Source organism: Nycticebus coucang, chromosome 20 (assembly GCF_027406575.1).
Source record: "Nycticebus coucang isolate mNycCou1 chromosome 20, mNycCou1.pri, whole genome shotgun sequence".
In the NCBI taxonomy this organism is placed as follows: domain Eukaryota; kingdom Metazoa; phylum Chordata; class Mammalia; order Primates; family Lorisidae; genus Nycticebus; species Nycticebus coucang.
Window position 1 is genome coordinate 48,194,359 of NC_069799.1, and position 19,742 is coordinate 48,214,100.

The window sequence follows — 19,742 nt, forward strand, 5'->3', positions numbered from 1 at the left end:
CATCTTCCTGAAAATCTTTTAGTGTTTCCCTATTAGCCTCAGGATAAAGTTCAAATTCCCTAACATGCTCTCAAGGACCTGTAGGATTTCTCTAGCCTGCTTCCACAAGCCTGTTGTTGTAGGCTCACTTCCAAACTAGTGTTCATGTTGTTCCTTTCATTCTGCTTGAAACCCTATCTTCTCCACCCCTAAACTGCTTTTCATGTTTAGAACATTGGGTGAAACAAAGTTCCCATACTGCAAGTGCATTTGACAACATTAAGAGCCCTGTAAAGATCACTGGACTAAGATTCAGACCTGGGCTGTAGTCCTAGCTCCTCCATTTACTAGTTGTGGAACTCCTGGACAAATTAGTTTCTCAGCTTATTTATAGTGCCTTAATTGGTGAAATCAAGTCATCTGCTTAAACAGTAAACTAAACTGTGAAAAGGTTTGCAAAGTAAATACTAGTTAACTATCTAACTGTTAAGATATTCCTATCAAGGCTTGGTGCCCGTAGCACAGTGGTTATGGCACCAGCCACATGCTCTGAGGCTGGCAGGTTCTAACCCCACCTGGGCCAGCTAAACAACAATGACAACTGCAACAAAAAATAGCCAGGCATTGTCCCGGGCACCTGTAGTCCCTGCTACTTGGGATGCTGAGGCAAGAGAATCGCTTAAGCCCCAGAGTTTGAGGTTACTGTGGGCTGTGACACCACAGCACTCTGCCAAGGGTGACATAGTGAGACTCTGTCTCAAAAAAAAAAAAAAATTAGTGTCAAGTATTATATTGGGTATTGTAAGAAAGTTGCCTTTCCTAATGTTTAAAGAGGAAGATTATGCTGTGGATTGAATGGTGTCCTCCCCTTACCCATTCATATGTTGAAATGTTTTTTTTGTTTGTTTAAATTTAGAGATGGGATCTCGCTGTTGCTCAGGCTGGTCTTGAACTCCTGAGCTTGGGCAATTCACCCACCTCAGCCTTCCAAAGTGCTAGGATTACAGGTGTGAGCCACCGTGCCCGGCTTGTATGTTGAAACATTGACTTCCCATGTGTTGGAGATGGGGACTTTAAGGAGGTTAAATGAAGTTAGCAGGTTGGGGCCCTAATCTGACAGAACTGACATCCTTGTAAGAGACTCCAGAGAGAGATTGCTCTCTCTATGCTATGTGAGGACACTGCAAGAAGGTGGGTGTCTGCAAGCCAGGAAGATCCTTTACTAGAAACAGGACTGTGTTGGAACCTTGATTGTGGACTTTGTAGCTTCCAGAACTGAGAGATAATAAATTTCTGTTTAATTCACCTAGTCTATGGCGTTTTCTTAAGGGCAGCCTGAGCAGACTAATACAGATTAAAATATAATTGCCTTGTAGGAAGGGCAAACGAGTGATTTCCCAGTTAGCATTTTAATGAGTAACACAATCAGCTGTAAGTTAGTGAGCTAGTTTAGAAAACAGCCTCAGTAATTTGAGAAATTACCCTGGCAGATCTTTTGTTTATGTGAATAGGGGTACTACAAATTGTTACCTTTAAGTTCAGCCAAGGCCTTTTTTGTGACACTTCCTCTTTCCATGTAAGAGTTAAATCATTTAGGATATGTTTGGCAGTAGGCAATAAGACTAAATTACCTTAAGCAGTAAGGAATATTTATTATTTCATGTGGCAAATTCCAAGGTAGGATGCTGGAATTTGTGTTGGGTCCTTGATCTTGAGGAAGAAGGAAACCATGGACCACATGAGTAAGAGAAAGGACAAAGTTTATTGAAAGATAACAGAGATAAGAGAAAGGGGGAATAGAACCTCCAGCAACAGAGACGGGGAACCCAAGTGGGAAACACATGTGGGACTTCTTGCTAAGGGTATATATATTGCTTTTCCTATCCTTTGTGCAGGGGGGTTTTGGGAATGTATGTCTGGAACTTGTCACAATTGGCCAGGAGCCTGCAGGCAGAAAATAATCCTAAAATTAGCAAAAGTCCCTGTAGTCCTTGTCCCAGGAGAGACAGTAAGGAGGGTGTGTGCTTGCTACTCCAGGAGGCATTGCCCAGGTGCAACATATGATCAAGTTCCATTTTTTGTGAACCTGCGGCCAAAAAATGGCCTGTTTGTGCCTAGAAATGGGGGTCTGTGATGAGACTAATTTCTAAACTCATCATGGCCTAGAAAATGGGGGCTTCTGTCTATCCCTGAACAGAGGAACCTGTATCAATAGGTTAATTCTTCAGCTCAGTTATCAAGGATTCAAGTTCTTTTTTTTTTTTTTTTTTTTGAGAAAGCCTTAAGCTGTTGCCCTGGTAGAGTGTTGTGGAGTCACAGCTCACAGCAACGTCTGCCTCAGCCTCCCAAGTAGCTGGGACTACAGGTGCCTGCCAGAACACCCAGTTATTGGTGTTGTTATTGTTGGCAGTTGTCATTGTTGCTTAGCAGACCCGGGCCGAGTTCGAACCTGCCACCTTGGTTGGTGTATGTGGCTGGCGCCCTTACCTATTGAGCTGTAGGTGCTGCCCAAGGATTCAAGTTCTTTGCATTCCCCCCTGATAGAATCAGGTGTACCCGCCCAAACAGACCTGCCCAGGTATATTATTGACCCACCCAGGAAGAATGGAACATATGTCCCTCCCAGGAAGTGGTGGATGGTCCAACCCTTATCTCCCTAGCCCTTTAAATCCCCTGTCTGCCATTACCCATGTGTGGATTTCTTGCCGGTTCAAGATCTCACCCCACCTATACCCAGGTGGAATAAATCCATTTTAATTGCACAAACCAGGCCTCTTTTCCTTTTGTCTCGGCCTCAGAATAATCCTTTATCTTTGGCTCCATAACCTTTCACCTCCCCTTTTAGTGGGGTGGTAGTGTGGTAGTATTAGTCTTACTCATAGTCTCCTGATGGCCTGCTGGGTGGTTGCAGTAAAAATGTTTCATGGTTATGTGGAACATTTAGAAATGGCACTAAAGAAAAAGGATGGAAATATAAATCACTCGTAACCCACTATTAGCATGCTGGTGTATCTCATTACCTGGTGTATTAGTTTGTATAGGTATTATACCAAAAAAATTAGATCACACTATATACACAAGTATATGTATGTTTTTTATTAAGATGATAGATATCATGATAATTCTTCATGTTATTAAAAATTCTTAGTTCAAATAATTTTTTCTTCTGATTATTGATGTAATGGTCATTGAAAAGGTTGGATACAGAAAAAAACAAAGACTATTAAAACTCACCCATATCTTACCACCCAGAGATAACCACTAAAATATTGATATTTCCTTTTAGACATTTTCTGTTTGTGTATACTTTTTTTTTTTTTTTTTTGTAGAGACAGAGTCTCACTTTATGGCCCTCGGTAGAGTGCCATGGCATCACACAGCTCACAGCAACCTCTAACTCCTGGGCTTAAGCGATTCTCTTGCCTCAGCCTCCCGAGTAGCTGGGACTACAGGTGCCCGCCACAACACCCGGCTATTTTTTGGTTGCAGTTCAGCCGGGGCCGGGTTTGAACCCGCCACCCTCAGTATATGGGGCCGGCGCCCTACCAACTGAGCCACAGGCGCCGCCCTGTGTATACTTTTTATAAAAGATATTGAAATTGAATACTTTCATAACTTGTTTTTGTTTGAATATTTGTACACCTTCTCTTGTGGTTCATACTCCTGCAATTTTGCTTCTTTACACTCAACCCACACCTCTGTCCTCATGAGGACTTTCAGTTGATGAAGGAAGAAAAACTTAAGCCTCATTTATTTGTAGTTCTGCCTCATTTGCTGGTACCACCTGAAAGTACACATCTGTAGTACCATAGCCACACTCAAGGGTAGAACCTGAAGGATAATGGTGAAGGGAAATTCTCCCAGTGGGTAAAATTTTGAACAGTTTACCTAATCTGTTTTATTTAGAAGTTGAGATGGTTTGAGATGTGAATGTACTGTGATTCATGGCAGTAGCTAATTGTTTGGCTGATTCATTATGGACTTTGAAGGAATGTGATTAAAAGTAAGGGGAATAGATAATGTAGCTATACTTCTGAAAGGGCACAGAGTAATCCTATGTATTTGTGTTACTTGTGAATGTCTCCTCAGCAGAGGAGGATCTTAATAGTTAGGTGGACAAGATGTCACCTGTGGATGTCAGGCTTTCCCCCCCAGCCATCCCATCCTTGCTCCATGGGTTTATGAACAAGACACAGTGGTGACAGGCATGGAGGTTTTATATGTGCTTTGCAATGTGGACTTCACTTGTCAAGACTCAACTGGCTGTTGTGATTGCTGATGACCAGTTTGCCAATAGCAGAGAGCCAACATTGATCTGGGGAGATAAGACCATTCATTTCTCTGGAGGGACAACCCAGACATCTGGTGGTATGCTGCTTGAATTGAACTTTTTTGGGAGAGGAGGGGCGCAGTTTTTGGCTGGAGCTGGTTTTGAACCCGCCACCTCCGGTATATGGGCCCAGCGCCCTACTCCTTTGAGCCACAGGCACCACCCTTGAATTGAACTTTTGTAATGGAAAGGAGAGCACTTTGTTTTCAGTGGAGTAACTGCTACTTATTCTGGGTGTGGATTTGCTTTCCCTGCCTCTGTTGCTTCTGCCAAAACTATTTGTGATTTACAAAATGCCTTTATGTAATGGTATTTCATATAACTTTGATTATGATGAGGAATTGTTATATAGCAAATGAAATATGCCATTGAGCTTGTATTCGTGAAATTTCTGATCTTCCCATTTTCCAGTAGAAGCAGCTTAATTGACATGATAGTGGAATATCCTTTTGAAGACTGACTTAATTGAACTAGCTATCCTGTTTCCCCGAAAATAAGACAGTGTCTTATATTAAGGTTTGCTCCCAAAGATGCACTAGGTCTTATTTTCAGGGGACATCTATCTTTCCTGTAAGTAGGTCTTATTTTCGGGGAAACAGGGTAGGTGGCAACTCTTTGCAGTGCTGGTGTAATATTCTCTAAAACAGAGCCTGTTTTCCAAATTGGCAACCAATATGTGGTAGTGTTTTTCTTGTAGCCAGCATTCTCAAGTCAGGGAATCAGGGTTTGAAATGGAGTGAACTTCTTTCACTGTTAGTTCTGATGATTCATGAGCAAAACTTCTACTGCTCTCCACAACTCTGTGCTGTCCTCATTAGAGTTCTTAGTTCCGTAGAGAAAAATTCTTTTCTGAGAAACACAGCATTGGTCGAGCAGTTTAGCAGCTGGCTATTTTGGCCTCCTCATGCCAGTGAACTAACAGGGGAGGCCGGGGAGTACTCTGTTGGTTAGGGTGAGTGATCCTGACTCTAAAAATTGGGTTGCCACTACACAATGGGATAATGAGGGGTATGTTTGGAATACAGGAGCTCTTCTGGAGTGTCTCTTTAACACCCCCATGTTCTATGCTAAAAGTCACTGGAAAACTAAGACAACCCAATTCAAGAGAGAAGGTTTGGATTACCCCACCAGGAAAGAACAGTGACCAGATGAGGTGCTTGTTTAGGGTAAAAGGAATGTGTCATGGATAGTAGAAGAAAATTATGAACATCAGCTATGACCTCATGACCATAGCATGCTGATGTATCTCATTATGTATCTCTAGTTACAAAGACTGTGGTATGTAGTTAAGAATGTTTCTAACATACTTTAATATTTGTGCATGTTAAATACCCCTCCTCCAATCCATTTCGCCTATATCTAACTTAAGGTGTATGAGTAGTGGTTACTTGTATTTAAGTGATAAGGTATCAGAGGGGAAGTGTCACTGAGGTAGTTAGGAAAGGAGGGAACATAACCTATAGAGAGAGAAGATTTATATTGTCTTTTGGAAAGTTAGTATGTTTTTCATCCTGTGAAGGATAGTTGTGTCATGTTAGACTGAAGTATGATTTTGCTGTTGTCTTTATTCAGGAGTTAAATATGAGTAAAAAAGATGGGGCGGTGCCTGTGGCTCAAGGAGTAGGGTGCTTGGTCCCATATGCCGGAGGTGGCGAGTTCAAACCCAGCCCTGGCCAAAAACAAAAACAAAAATAAATAAATATGAGTAAAAAAGATAAATATGTATTACATACCATATCGACAACGTACTATGGTAGTTTGTACTATGCCAGTTTACTAATGCTGGACTGTATATCTTAAAATTTTCTTCCATGTATGGTTGTGGGTTAAAATTAAACAGCAAGAATTTGTGTTAGCAATACCCTCTACCTACAGCAGGTTTTTGTAGTTAGATGCAGTGAGAGACATAGAGGTGCTGGTGGGTTCCAGCTTGACCTTACTCTCCTTTGCTCTGTGGCCAGCTCTTTTTCCTGATTGCTGACAGTTTGGCTGACAGTGGCATCAAACTCATTTATCTGACACGCTTCTGGGTCTGGTGGCAGACCTACAGAGGTACGGCTTCCCGTATCTCCCAGGAGCCTTTCCTTTGTAGTCCCATATCCACAGCCAATGTTTAGGCTCTCTGATTGGTTGATGATTATTTCTCAGACCTTTCAGTGTCCCTCTTGGACTTTCTTCATTACTTCTTCACCTATTCCTGTATCAGGTAAAATTCTGTAGCTTATAGTGGTTCTGCTTCCCAGTTTGAATCCTGACTTGATATACCTTTCTTACAGAATCTTACTTTGTTGCCCTTGGTAGAGTGCAGTGATGTCACAGCTTACAGCAACCTCAAACTTTTGGGCTTAAGTGATTCTCTTGCTTCAGCCTTCCAAGTAGTTGGGACTACAGGCGCCCAACACAATGCCTGGTTATCTTTAGAGATGGAGTCTCTCCCTGGCTCAGGCTGGTCTGTAACTCGTGAGCTCAGGCAATCCACCCATCTGGGCCCTCCCAGAGTGGTGGGACTACAGGTGTGAGCCACAGTGCCCGGCCTCCTTCCTTCTTGATAAATATTTTCTATATTGTTTTTACTGACTACATGGTATTCAAACATGAGATTTTTTTTTTTTTTATTGGCCATGGAGATCATTTCTAGTTCATTTGGTGTTATAAACAACAATGGTGTAAACATCCTTGAACATACAGACTTTTTGCACTTGGCCTTTTATTTCTTTTGGATAAATTCCTAGAAGTGAAGAGTATATACATTTAAAAGAATTGTGCTGCCAGTTATCTGTTTGTATTTTTTAATAGTATGTGAGAGTGTTTGTACAAACTATAGTCTTTATTTCTAGAAGGTAGGGTCTTTCTCTGTTATCCAGAGATGACTTAAACTCCTGAGCTCCAGCGATCCTCCTGCCTCAGTCTCCTGAATAGCTGGAACTACAGGCATACTTCAGGCTATACTCTTGAATATCATGGCTCTTGGTATGTAATTCATTTTAAGAAGAAATTTAAATTATATGAGAAGATAATTTGTTTTTATGGAAGAAGTTAATGAAAGGAAGCAAGTATCTTAGAATAAATATGACATTCTCTAATAATAATCATGCAACTAAGGTGTTTAAATGTAGTTGCTCTTTCTAGAACTGGGTTTTTCCAAGTTTTGGATTAGCCTATTTTTAAAATATAAGTCTTATAGTATGGTACAGGATGGTAAAAGAATTAGCTTGGGAAAAGTCTTATTTATTTATTTTTTTTTTTGTAGAGACAGAGTTTCACTTTATTGCCCTCGGTAGAGTGCCGTGGCATCACACAGCTCACAGCAACCTCCAACTCCTGGGCTTAGGTGATTCTCCTGCCTCAGCCTCCCGAGTAGCTGGGACTACAGGCGCCCGCCACAACGCCCGGCTATTTTTTTTTTTGTTGTTGCAATTTGGCTGGGGCTGGGTTTGAACCCGCCACCCTTGGCATATGGGGCCGGCGCCCTGCTCACTGAGCCACAGGCGCCGCCCGGGAAAAGTCTTATTGACTTAGGCTATAATTATGGTAAAACTTAAAACTTAAAATTTGAGTCCAATTATGTAGCTATTGGAAATGCCCTGGGAATGTAAATTGACTTGTAAAGGTTCTAAAACATCCTACGTTATGATTGAACTTGGAGTTTTATACAAGTGTCTCAGTTGATTAATACTAGTAGTTCATTGTTTTGTGTTAGCTCTCCAATTAAAGAAGATAGTGTACCACAACTTTTATTTCTGTCTGCCAAAACTGTGTAACACAGTAGCCAGCAGAGGCTTCTCCCTGGTGGTGCTGGGAACCAAAGGGCTCCTAAGGCCTGTTGGCAATTGCTTAAGTGGGAGGTGGTAGGGAGGAGCTGTGTTAAAGCTTCTGTGAAAGGTCTCAATCTGAATTGTTATGCAGAACATTTATTCTTTTTGCTGGATATTTGCCATTACCTGGTAGGACTTCTTTTTATGTGGTTTTTCTTTTATTGGAGTTAGAATTGTGTTGGAGAAAATTACATCTTTTCAGTGGTAACTAGGCATTGAGTATATGTATGCCCTAATCCCCATGCCTCTGTGCTTAGTATTTAATAGGTTTATTTGTTGATGGTGAAACCAGCATTTGGCCTATGTGCTTTTTCCACCTCTGATCTTCTTTCTCATCCCTTTCCACAAAAGTGATTATGGATTATTTCTGGAAGGTTTCTCAGATCTCAAACCAACTAACCCTTACATTGTTCTTCAGCGAGGTAGTTTATTTTTGTGTACTTTGTGGTATATAAAATTCTTCCTGCAACAGGAATATTAAAAGTTGAGATTTCTAATCCTTTCCATTTGCATTAACATAACTTCTTTTTTTTTTTTTTTTTGTAGAGACAGAGTCTCACTCTACTGCCCTCGGTAGAGTGCCATGGCATCACACGGCTCACAGCAACCTCCAGCTCCTGGGCTTACATGATTCTCTTGCCTCAGCCTCCCAAGTAGCTGGGACCACAGGTGCCCGCCACAACGCCCGGCCATTTTTTTTGTTGCAGTTTGGCTGGGGCTGGGTTTGAACTCGCCACCCTCGGCATATGGGGCCGGCTCCCCACTCACTGAGCCACAGGCGCCGCCCCCAACATAACTTCTTTTTTAAAAAAGCCTTTAAACGAAGAAGTGTTTCTTATATACATTTCATCGATTCCAATGACTCCCCCCCCCCATAGTATCTGAAATTGGAATTCATTTTATAATTAATAGTGTCCTTAAAAAGCTGTCAGCCAGGCTACAGTCATGATATAGTTGTCATTGTGTGTGTGCAAATTTGATTTTTCTTCTTGGTGCCTTAACTGGAATTATTTCATCCTGGACCTCTTGGCCATTAAACCATTTAAGGATCATTAAGGGAAGAATAAAATACTATTTTTTTGTCATTAAAAAAGAGTTTTTCTCTCCTTTTTTTTTTTTTTTTTGACAGCTTCTGATAAAATTAAAGGCAAGCATCAAAATTTGCAGAATTGCTGTTGGCTGCTTGGAAGAAAATTCACAAAACCCCGCTATTTTATTTAATTTTTTAAAAATTATTTTTAAAATAATCAATTAATTATTTATTTATTTTTGCAGTTTTTGGCCGGTATTGGGTTTGAACCTGCCACCTCCAGCATATGGGGCCAGCGCCCCACCCCTTTGAGCCACAGGCGCCACCCCAAGGGAGTGCTATTTTAAAAGATGCTCCATTATGTGTAGTGGGAAGTTCACAGCAATACCTGTGTCAGTGGTTCTCAACCTTCCTAATGTCGCAACCCTTTAATACAGTTCCTGTGGGTCTCGACCCCACAGGTCGAGAACTGCTGACCTATATAGTATTCATGCCATTACGTTTAATCTGAATGTAGCCATGAGAAAACAATGAGATAAATCCAGGTTGTAAGGACTTTGTATAGGGACACATGACCTAAATTTTTAAAATAATACATTTGTTTTGAAAGGAAAAAAGATTGGGTTGGAAGATGTGTTCTATATTTAAAGATAAATAGCCATAACTATAAAGAGCTGTGAATAGTGTTTAAAACAGAAATCTGAGTATACTTTTGGGTTAGAGATAGGTTAAGTGTTATAAAAGACAGATAATGTGACAGAGGCGACATTTCTAGAAAGAATGAGAGGAAACTTAAAGACATGGAAATAAGATGGCAGAAAACCTTTTTTTTTTAAAAGAAATGCCCATGAGATCCCTGTTTTGTTACCTAAGCAGGGTTATTTGACTACAGAGAGAAATTGTTCCCCAAAGAAAGCAATTTATTTTTAGGTTCCTTACGCAGACTTTAATGAAGGATTAAAGTGGATAGGAATGAGAACATTTTAATTTGGGACACACTATTGAATATTCTGAAATGTTATTACATAGGCCAATATTATAGTATGGTATATGTGCTAGATATAGGCTTTTTTCCCCAGATAAGACATCTTTTAATACAATAGGTTCCTACCTTAGAAGTGGTACTCTAGGCTTGGTGCCTGTGGCTTAGTGGCTAGGGCGCCAGCCATATACACCAGAGCTGGCAGGTTTGAACCCAGCCTGGGCCTGTCAAAACAACAATGACAACTACAGCAAAAAAAATAACCGAGGAGTTGTGGTGGGCACCTGTAGTCCCAGCTACTTGGGAGGCTGAGGCAAGAGCATCACTTAAGCCCAAGAGTTTGAGATTGTTGTGAGCTGTGACACCATGGCACTCTACCTAGGGCAACATAGTGAGACTCTGTCTCAAAAAAAAAAAAAAGAAAGAAAGAAAAGAAAAGTAACATTAAAAGTTACTTTGTAGGTTGGTATTTAGAACTTAATCATGCCAATAAAATACTATAGTGAAATGTTGAAGAAAATGGTTACTTTTATTAAACTTATAAAATGAACAAATAAGGACTTTAATCAACAGTGCTAGTGTTTAAAGAGCTAGAACAAAATAACAATATTGGTGTTTTGGCTCGGCGCCTGTGGCTCAAGCGGCTAAGGCGCTAGCCACATACACCTGAGCTGGTGGGTTCGAATCCAGCCCGTGGCCCGCCAAACAACGACGGCTGCAACCAAAAATGGCTGGGCGTTGTGGCAGGCGCCTGTGGTCTCAGCTACTTGGGAGGCTGAGGCAGGAGAATCGCTTAAGCCCAGGAGTTGGAGGTTGCTGTGAGCTGTGATACCAACAATATTGGTGTTTTGATATGTATGTCCTAAAATATCAAAATGTATGTATTTAAATGAATATTTCAAGATTTTTTAGAAAAGATTCTTGGTTTATTTAAAAAATTAGTGAAACTAAATTTTTAATGGCTTTTGGATATAAACTTTTGCAAGCTTTGTAAAACCAAGTAAAGTGTGAATTTATAAAACGACACTTAGTGTAGTTAAAGGATAGGTACATGGTATTTTCGTATTCTTTATACTTATATATATATTTTATTATACTCAACACTAATCAGGGAAACAGTAGGAGATACTTATAATTCTGAATGTTCTTTTTGAATTCCTGCAACTTGAAATATTGCTATATCTCGTTTGGTAATCTACAGGAAGTTGTATTTGAACTTACTTTTAACAGGGCCCAGTACGTTGATGTTCCTGATCATCAAGATCTTGATATTAAGGAGGAATTAGAAAGAGAAGAGTAGGCAGTGAATAGTCTCTGCCATAATTATGAAGCTATTGGAAATAATTTTTTGGGATCAGTATCTATAGCTCAGCGCTAGGGCGCCAGCCACACACACTGGAGCTGGTGGGTTCGAATCTAGCCTGAGCCTGCCAAACAACAATGACAATTACAACCAAAAAAATAGCTGTGGTGGGTGCATGTAGTCCCACCTACTTGGGAGGCTGAGGAAAGAGAATCGTTTAAGCCCAGGAGTTGGAGGTTGCTGTGAGCTGTGATTCCACGGCATTCTACCGAGGGTGACACAGTGAGACTCTTGTCTCCCAAAAAAAAAAAAAATTTATTTATTGTGTGTATTTATGGTATACAGCATGATATTTTGAGATGTGTATATATTGTGGAATGTCTAAAAAAAATTTATTTTTTTTTGTTTTTAAAAGATGCTAGGGAAAAATAATACATGGGGAAATGCTGATGGTACATTATTTTCATAAAACGCAGGTTTGGTGTGATGTTATTTCTTACATTCATGTATACATTATATGTGCAGCGTACTGGAATGACTTGCAGAAAACACATTTAAAAAAAGAACACAAAACCCATAAAATATGAAAGAAAAAGTTGGTAAATTGTACATCAAAATAAAAGCATTTTCTCTTCAGACGATACTTAAAATAGTGAACAAGCTAGCTACAAACTGGGAGAAGTATTTGCAAAACACGTCTGACAAAAGACTTGTGTTCAGAGTATAGAAGGAACACAACTCTGTGAGAAGACAAATTAACCAGTTGAAAAATGAGAAAAGGATTGGGACAATTTATTGAGGAAGAAATGGATGGTACATAAGCACGTGAAAAGATCATGATTTGATAGCAAAATAAAAATTAAGCCCAAAAAGACCTACCATACCAAGTATTGGCAAGAGTGTGGAACAACTTCTCTCATACTTTTCAAGTGAGAATACCAGATGATACTGTCCCTTTGGAAAATAGACAGTTTCTTATAATATTAAATATACATATACTTAACTTGGCAGTTGTACTCCTAGGTGTTTGCCTAGATATTACCCAACAGAAATGAAAGCATATGTGAACACATAGACAGATACTTAATATTTATGGTAGCCCAGAACTGGAAACAACCCAGTGCCCATTAGCTAACGGAGAAACAAAATGTGTGATATCCTTATGGTTGAGTACTACTTAGCAATAAAAGGAGTGAATCTTGAAGTCATTATGGTAAGTGGAAGAAGTCAAGTACAAATAACTATATACTTTTGATTTCATTTATGTGAAACTCAGAAAAGGCAAACTGGTTGTGACAGAAAGGAAATCAGAAGTTTCCAGGTTCCAGAGAATGGGGGGTGAGGGGGGAGTTGACTGTAAAGGACATGAAGGAAACTGTCTTTATCATGATGATGGCTAAACTACTGTACCTATTTGCCAAAACACATTGGACTGTACACTGAAAATTTAAAAATGTTATTGTATTTCCTGTTGACTGCCTTCCCTTATCAAGAAAATGAGAAGATCTGTAGCGTCCTCTAAAAGTGGCCCGTGGCTTTTGTGGTTTGTTTTTTATTTTTTTAGATTGAACCCTTTTGTGTATTTCAGTCCATCACAATTATCCTCATTGAGTCCTGTTGACAAGACTCTGGAGTATTCCTCAATGACTTATTTATTTAAATTGTCAGATAAAAATTGTGTGTATTTATGGTATACAGCATGATATTTTGAGATGTGTATATATTGTGGAATGTCTAAATCAAGTAATTAATCACGTAGTAAGTACCTCAATACTTTTTTGGTGGTGAGAACCTTAAAATCTAATCTCACCAATTTTTGAGTATAGGTACACATACAATACATGTTATTAACTATAGTCAGTGTATTGTAACCCTGTGTTTTTTTTTTTGAGACGGAGTCTCACTATGTTGCCCTTGGTAGAGTGCTGTGACGTCACAGCTCACAGCACCCTCAAACTCTTGGGCTTAAGCAATTCTCTTTCCTCAGCCTCCCAAGTAGCTGGGACTACAGGTGCCCGCCGCAACGCCCGGCTGTTTTTTGGTTGCAGTTATCATTGCTGTTTAGCAGGCCTAGGCCGGGCTTGAACCCACCAACCCCAGTGCATGTGGCTGGCACCCTACTTAGCCATGGGTGCCAAGCCAAGACATGTACATAGTTTTAAAAAATGTAATGCTATTGGACACGGACTACAGTATAGTGTAACGTAACTTTTATAAGCACTGGGGAATAAACAAATTCATGTGACTTGCTTTATTGCAATGTTCACTTTATTTCGGTAGTCTTAAAACTGTAGTATTTCTTTTTTTCTTTTTTTAAGCAATCCTCTTGCCTGAGCCTCCCAAGTAGCTGGAGCTGCAGGCGCCCATCACAACGCTGGGCTATTTTTTGTTGTTGTTGTTGTTGTTGTAATTGTCATTGTTCTTTAGCAGGCCCGGGCTGGATTCAAACCTGCCAGCCCCAGTGTGTGTGGCCAGCAACCTAACCACTGAGCTATGGATGCCATGCTAAAACTGTAGTATTTCTGAGGTATGTTTGTACATAGTTGCAAAGACAAACCTTTGAGAATGCCATTTTTTTTTTTAAGAGACAGAGTCTCATTTGTCACCCTCTGTAGAGTGTTGTGGAGTCACAGCTCACAGCAACCTCCAGTTCTTGGGCTTCGGCGATTGTCTTTCCTCAGCCTCCCGTGTTGGGACTACAGGCGCATGCCACGATGCCCGGCTTTTTTTATTGTTGCAGTTTGGCCGGGGGTGGGTTTGAACCTGCTACCCTCAGTGTATGGGGCCAGCACCCTACTCACTGAGCCACAGGCGCTGCCTAAAAAATTCCATTTTCTATCCATATTTCCTACAACCTATTTACCCTCTCCACTGTATGTAATTTTAAAACTATTTCATGGTTTTTCCTTTTTTAAAAAAATGCGAGTAATGTCATTTCATTTCTTCCTTTGTTAGTCAAGCAGCATAGTAAACATGTTTTTCCCACATTTTTTTTTAACCTTAGCAATATTCTGGAGATCACAGAATGGTGGTAATAGAGCTTGTTCTTGAATATTCCTTATTATGACAGTATAGTGTGTGTGGCAGTACCATAATTTAGTCACCGAGCCCCCTATTGATGATTGTCTGCATTGTTTCCAGTCTTCTGCCATTATGGATAGCGCTGCCTGCAATGAATAGCTTTTTTCATATCTTTTTTATTTTTGCCAGTGACATTTTTTTGAGGTACATGTGTTGCCAGAAGTGAGCTTACTGGGTCAGATGGTAAGTCAGTATTGTAATTTTGTTGGTTATCACTAGCAGTGTGTCCGAGAATCTCTCCCTACACTTTGCTGAGTACTTTATCAGACTTGTGTGTGTGTGTGTATTTTTTTTTTTTTTTAAAGCAGAATCTCACTTTGTCACCCTCTGTAGAGTGCCATGGCGTCATACCTCATAGAAACTTGAAACTCCTGGGCTTAAGCAGTTCTCTTGCCTGAGACTGCCAAGTAGCTGGACTATAGGTGCCCGCCACAATGCTCAGCTACTTTTAGAGGGTTTTGCTCTGGCTCAGGCTGGTCTCGAAGCTGTGAGCTCAGGCAATCCACCCGCCTTGGCCTCCAAATGCTGGGATTACAGGTGTGAGCCACCACGCCCTGCCCCCAGACTTTTGTATATTTGTATATTTGGTAGTTGGCTAGGTGAGAAATAGGCTCTTTTTTTTTTTTTTTGAGACAGAGCCTCAAGCTGTTGTCCTGGGTAGAGTGCTGTGGCATCACAGCTCACAGCAACCTCCAACTCCTAGGCTCAACTGATTCTCCTGCCTCCGCCTCCCAAGTAGCTGGTTGTTTGGCTGGCCCGGGCTGGGTTCGAACCCACCAGCTCAGGTGTATGTGGCTGGCGTCTTAGCCGCTTGAGCCACAGGTGCTGAGCTGAGAAATAGTTTTATGTTGGTTTGCATTTGCATTTTTTTTCTGATGAGTGAGGTTGAACTCATCTTCAATGGCTAAGGCAGTCACATTACTCTTTTGTGAAATGTTAGATCTCTATTCCGTTTTTTGTTTTTTTGTTTTTTTTGTAGAGACAGAGTTTCACTTTATTGCCCTTGGTAGAGTGCCGTGGCCTCACACAGCTCACAGCAACCTCCAACTCCTGCGCTTAGGCGATTCTCCTGCCTCAGCCTCCTGAGTAGCTGGGACTACAGCTCTATTTCATTTTTTAATGTATTTTTTTTTGTTTGTTTGTTTTGAGAGAAAGTCTCAAGCTGTTGCCCCCGTGGTGTCAACTCACAGCAACCTCAGACTATTGGGATTAAGCCATTCTCTTGCCTCAGCTACCCTCTGACTCTGTCACATTGGTAGGTGGGACTATAGGTGCCTGCCACAACGCCCAGCCCATTTTTGTTGCAGTTATAGTTGTTTAGCAGGCCCCGGGCCAGGTTTGAACCTGCCAGCCCCAGTGTATGTACCCTACACTGGGGTGCCCTACCCACGAGCTATGGGCGCCGCCCATTTTTTAATGTATTCTTGACCTTTTTCTTCATTTTTAGATAATATATTAGTGTTACTCTTTATGATCTAAGTTGCTGATTCTCCCTCTTACCCATATCAGTTTATCATTTGTCTTTTAACTTTGCTCTTTAAAAAAGTAAAGAGGAGTTCCTTTTTTTTTTTTTTTGGTAGAGACAGAATCTCACTTTATTGCCCTCAGTAGAGTGCCGTGGTTTCACACAGCTCATAGCAACCTCCCAACACCTGGGCTTAGGCAGTTCTCTTGCCTCAGCCTCCTGAGTAGCTGGGACTAAAGGCGCCTGCCACAATGCCTGGGCTATTTTTTGTTGTTGTTGCAGTTTGGCTGCTGGCCATCCTCAGTATATGGGGCCGGTGCTCCTACCCACTGAGCCACAGACACTGCCCCTTTGATGCGTTCTGAACCACATGACAGTTATGTACAGGAGTTTGGGAAGAAGAGATGGATGTGGATTGGGAAATAAGATTCACTGTAGTTTTTGTGGGGACAATAGTCTTGATCATAATAGCTAATGAGGAGGCTGGATTTCTGATGATGATGATGGCTGGAAAAGGGAATATAATGTGGAATGGATTTAGTTGTTAGTGGGTTGGGACCTTAGAGCTGACAGTAAGGTCCTAAAGATGTAATGTGCAATGAGTTGATGATGGGTAGGGTTTGGGCAAAGAGAACTAACTGGTATTGTATGTCTCTGATGGTGTGATTACAGTTATCTGACAGCTCCCTTAGTCCTCACTTGATGGCCAACTCAGGAGGGAGTGGTTCTCAGCTGGCAAATTTTTTGATTGAATTCAGCTTTTCTATTAAAAATACAATTATAACTTTGTTTTTGTATAGAATATATTTTTAATGAACATTAACCTAAATGAGGATTGGTTGTGTTTGTTCTTATTTCAGGCTACAGACAAGAGAAAAGCTTTAGAAGAGACCAAAGCCTATACAACCCAATCTCTAGCTAGTGTTGCTTATCAAATAAATGCATTGGCCAACAATGTACTCCAATTGCTGGACATCCAAGCCTCTCAACTTCGGAGAATGGAGTCTTCCATCAACCATATCTCACAGGTAACAGCTTGTAAAAAGCTTTAAATTCAGTCTAATCAAATAGCATGGTATGTCAAAGAAGCAGATAGTCTGGATATGTGGATTTCTTTTTATCTTCTTACTGACTGATTGTAGTCATTATCACTTTTGGCTTCAGTTTTGGGTTCATAGGTCTACTGTTTTTCAAGTCTAGGCAGTTGTTACTTTGTATGATTGTTGGAGACTATAAAAAATGACCACACAAGCTGAAAGTATATAACGTACTCTTACTGATCAATGCATAAAATTATAATTGTTCTGTGCTCATTACCATTGTTTGCCAAAACATTAAAAATGTGCTTTTTTTTTTTTTCTTTTGTGCAGTTTTTGGCCAGGGCTGGGTTTGAACCCGCCACCTCCAGCATATGGGACCGGCGCTCTACCCCTTTGAGCCACAGGCGCCACCCCTAAAAATGTGCTTTTTATTATAAGTGGAGAAATGAAAAAATAGTAACGCTAATACAGTATTTAGTACAAATGTAAAACATTAGAAACATTGAAAATTAAAGAGCTTAACTTTTTTTGTTAAAATAGTTTGCTTATGCCTTCTCATCGTGTAAGTTATTATGTTGCAAACATCTTTTCTATGCCTTGGTGAATTGTCATACTCCTTTGTAAGTGCGGATCAGCTCTCAACATTTTCTTCTTTGGGTTTTCAATGTTGTGAAATATCTCTGAGAGCTTCTTTAAGGTGAAATTCTTGCGGCATCACTTTATCTATAATATCTTCATCCTTTTTTATCTCAACCATTTTGTTCATTTATATTAATAAGTTTACCTTCACAGTGTTCCTCTGGCTGCATATCTAGCGTCTCAGGAATGGTGGCAATGTCAGCATTCCCACATTCAGTTCCATTTATATTCAATTTGAATTCACCTCCAGTGTCATTTTTCATGTCTTTAATGCACTTTCGTCTTTATTAGATAATTCTCTTTATTATCTATTTTTTGTAAAATGTCATAATGGTTTATTGTTAGGGGCAAGGAGGCAGGGTAACTATATACTTTGCAGTCTGTGGATGAATTGAATAAGATATGTACCGTCCCTGTTCACTAGTTAACTTTGAAACAGTGACATGCTTGGTCATCGGTTATGATGCTCATCTGTTCTTGTGGTGATTTGTGGATTCAAGAGCTAGCAGCAAAGTTTGTACTTTATGTAATTACTCACAATTCTTGTGGTAACTGAAAGTTAAATCAATTGTTGGGAGACTTGTTTTATTTAACTAACTAAATAAAATGTGGTAACTGAAATGCATCCATATCAGAACTATGTAAAGTGTGGACTGCCTGTATTTATGTTACTCGAATAAACAAAACATTTTACAATTTTTTCCTCTAATTATGAGATTTCCTGTGTTCTGTGTCTATTAGAGCTTACTGAATTCAATTCTTGTTCTGTTGAAGATATTTTAATTCATAGATGCAGTTATTGATTGCTCTGTTACTCTGGGTAGAGTGCAGTGGCATCATTATAGCTTACTGCAAACTCAAACTCCTGTCTTTGTTCAAGCAGTCCTCCCGCCTTGGCTTCCCAGAGTGCCAGGATTAGAGGCATGAGCCACCTGCCTGGCCTTTTAGAGTTATTTTAATAGATTTAAAAATAAAGCTGCTGTCCTGGAAAAAGATTTCAGGTGACAAAGAAAATTAAGTTTTTCATTGATGAATTATACTGAATGACTAAACTTAGAATTCTTTTTTTTTTTTTTTTTTTGTAGAGACAGAGTCTCACTTTATGGCCCTGGGTAGAGTGCCATGGCATCACACAGCTCACAGCAACCTCCAGCACCTGGGCTTAAGCAATTCTCTTGCCTCAGCCTCCTGAGTAGCTGAGACTACAGGCGCCCGCCACAACGCCCAGCTATTTTTTGGTTGCAGTTCAGCCAGGGCCGGGTTTGAACCCGCCACCCTCGGTATATGGGGCCGGCGCCTTACTGACTGAGCCACAGGCGCCGCCCTAAACTTAGAATTCTTAAATGTAACTTTAAAAATCTAATTGGCTAAATTTATTTAGCAATTATCTTTTGGGCTGGGCGTGGGGTGGCTCATGCCTGTAGTCTCAGCAATGTGGGAGGCCGAGGCTGGTGGATTGCCTGAGCTCAGAGGTTCGAGACCAGTATGAGCAGGAGTGAGCCAAAGTGAAACCTGTTCTCTACCAAAAAAAAAAAAAAAAAAAAAAAGCCGGGCGTTGTGGCGGCTGCCTATAATCCCAGCTACTTGGGAGGCAAAGGGCAAGAGAATCGCTAAAGGAAGAATAGAAAAAAAAAAGAGAGAGAAAATAAGAAAAAAAACAACCTTCAAACTAAGAAGAGTAAAAGCCAGCTGAAATTGAAAGCAAAAGAAAAAAGAAATTAGCTTTTGGAGGGCATATATTCTTAATTGGGGAAGTAAAATATTTCTTTGCTATTCCAAATTTGTTCTTTAGGCGGTACTTGAATAAATTTAATATAGTAAAAAAAAGTTTCTTTTGAATCTCTCAGAGCTTTATGAGGAATGTATTTCTGTCTGACCTTGCTCACTGGGTGGTATGGTTTTAATTAAAATTCTTCTTTATAATCTCTTAATATAGCATAGATTGTATGCCAATTAGGATGTAATATCATAATTTAGAATTCAGAGCTCATTCTGAGTTTTTAGTTTCAAAATATTTTTAAACTGAAAAAAAAAAAAAAAAAAAAACCCATCTCCAATTCTGTCAGTACTTGGCTAAA

The 19,742-nt window shown here is 40.2% G+C and overlaps 1 protein-coding gene across 14 annotated transcripts in view; it reads left to right on the top strand.

Annotated features, from left to right (window-relative positions):
• Window positions 1-19,742, top strand: part of ABI1 (abl interactor 1) — a 116,197-nt gene that overhangs the window by 32,281 nt on the left and 64,174 nt on the right. For all 14 annotated transcript variants that reach the window (XM_053573149.1, XM_053573163.1, XM_053573164.1 and 11 more), the window contains exon 2: window positions 16,846-17,013. In XM_053573149.1, coding sequence (XP_053429124.1) covers window positions 16,846-17,013 — 168 coding nt within the window. The remainder of the gene's footprint in view (window positions 1-16,845; window positions 17,014-19,742) is intronic.